The sequence below is a fragment of the Plutella xylostella genome, chromosome 3, assembly GCF_932276165.1.
Source record: "Plutella xylostella chromosome 3, ilPluXylo3.1, whole genome shotgun sequence".
In the NCBI taxonomy this organism is placed as follows: Eukaryota; Metazoa; Arthropoda; class Insecta; order Lepidoptera; family Plutellidae; genus Plutella; species Plutella xylostella.
Window position 1 is genome coordinate 3659938 of NC_063983.1, and position 1588 is coordinate 3661525.

General features: G+C 57.7%; 1 protein-coding gene across 1 annotated transcript; it reads left to right on the forward strand.

Annotated features, from left to right (window-relative positions):
* The first annotated feature begins 271 nt into the window (after window positions 1-271).
* On the forward strand, window positions 272-1337 carry LOC119693485 (enhancer of split mbeta protein). The gene has a single exon (XM_038117106.2). The coding sequence runs from the start codon at window positions 345-347 to the stop codon at window positions 933-935; it is 591 nt and encodes a 196-aa protein (XP_037973034.2). The 5' UTR covers window positions 272-344; the 3' UTR covers window positions 936-1337.
* The last annotated feature ends 251 nt before the right edge of the window (window positions 1338-1588 follow it).

Consider the following 1588-nt stretch of genomic DNA (forward strand, 5'->3'; position numbering starts at 1 on the left):
AGCGAGCGTCGAATCTGTCCGCGGCGTGACTAACGCCGGCAATTACCGCGCGGCGGCGGCGTCGCGCCGTGCGCCCGCGCACCGCGCCGATTGTTTACGACGCGCACGCGCGGGGCCGACCCCCCCCGCCCCGCCCCGCGCCCCGCCGCCCCGGCCCCGCGCCCCTCGCGCCGCGCCGGCAGCTGCTCCGCACAGGTGGCGCGTGTGGGAACTCGACGGATCCGTGCGTTCCCACGATCGCGCGCTCGCCCTTCCCTATATAAGCCCCCGCCCGACCAGTCAGCCGCATTCCGCGTTCAACGCTCAGCGCTAACGCACGCTCTCAACTCACAACACAAACACAAATGTCCAACATGTCTTACGAGATCGCGTACTCGCTCCCCGACGACGGGCCGCAGCCCGTCTCGCGCACTTATCAGTACCGCAAAGTGATGAAGCCGATGCTGGAGCGCAAGCGCCGCGCTCGCATCAACCGGTGCCTGGACGAGCTCAAGGAGCTCATGGTGTCCGCGCTGCAGTCCGAGGGCGAGAACGTCGCCAAGCTGGAGAAGGCCGACATCCTGGAACTGACCGTGCGCCACCTCCACAAGCTGCGCCGCCAGCGCCGTCTGTCGCTGACCCCCTCCGTGGACGCCGACCGCTTCCGCGCCGGGTTCACGCACGCCGCCAACGAGGTGTCGCGCTGCCTGGCGTCCATCCCCGGCGTGGACGTGCGGCTGGGCACGCAGCTCATGACGCACCTGGGCCACCGCCTCAACGACATGCAGCGCGCGGTGGACTCGCCGCCCGCCAGCCCGCCCAGCCCCGCGCCCTCCAGCGCCTCCTCGTCCTCGGGCTACGGCAGCCCGTCCCCGCCCTGCTCGCCGCTGCCGCCCTCGCCCGCGCCGCTGGACTGCAGCACCAGCGTGTGCAAGGCCGTGTGGCGCCCCTGGTAGGCCGCAGCCCGGCCGGCGGCTGCCGGGCCTCGCGGTCACATCTGTTCCAGCACCGATCGGGGTCTCGCCTCGCCGCAAGCCTCTTCGTCTTCCACTAGTTGTAGTGTCGTTCATGTTCTAAACATTGGAACTTCGAGTTAGACTTACTACTGTAAGGATCTCAGCTTTACTTAGTTACGTAATGTTAGTGTGTAGCGGTCCGAAGCTTTAATAGGTTAACGTTAAATTGTATGTGATATATAGTCTAAAGAGTAATTTTATTGTAAACGAGATGTTGTATTGAGCCGCACCGAGGATGAGTGGGTTCGGATTGTTATTTTTTATGTTTAAAAAGATTTCATAAATGAACACTTACAAGACAAGCCAGTAAGTTAAATAAAAAAAACATTATTTCAAATCTTATTTCTGCATTTCATTCATCTTTTTCCCTTACCTAAGTTAAGACATATTTGCCTAAGAAGTTAAGATCTATCGGAATTCAATAATTTATTTTTTTACTAGAAATTGGAAGAAAAGTAATTAACTTTAAAATGTCGTACCTAGTCAGAACCTTTGACGTTACCAGAAACACTTAACCGCACGAACAATAGAGGATAATACATATTAACAAGAGTGTAAAGTCAAGTAGTTGAACTGTTGACACCACATACCGG

Coding starts and splice junctions, on each gene's coding strand:
- LOC119693485 (XM_038117106.2), top strand. CDS start 345: ATGTCCAACATGTCTTACGAGATCGCGTACTCGCTCCCCGACGACGGG.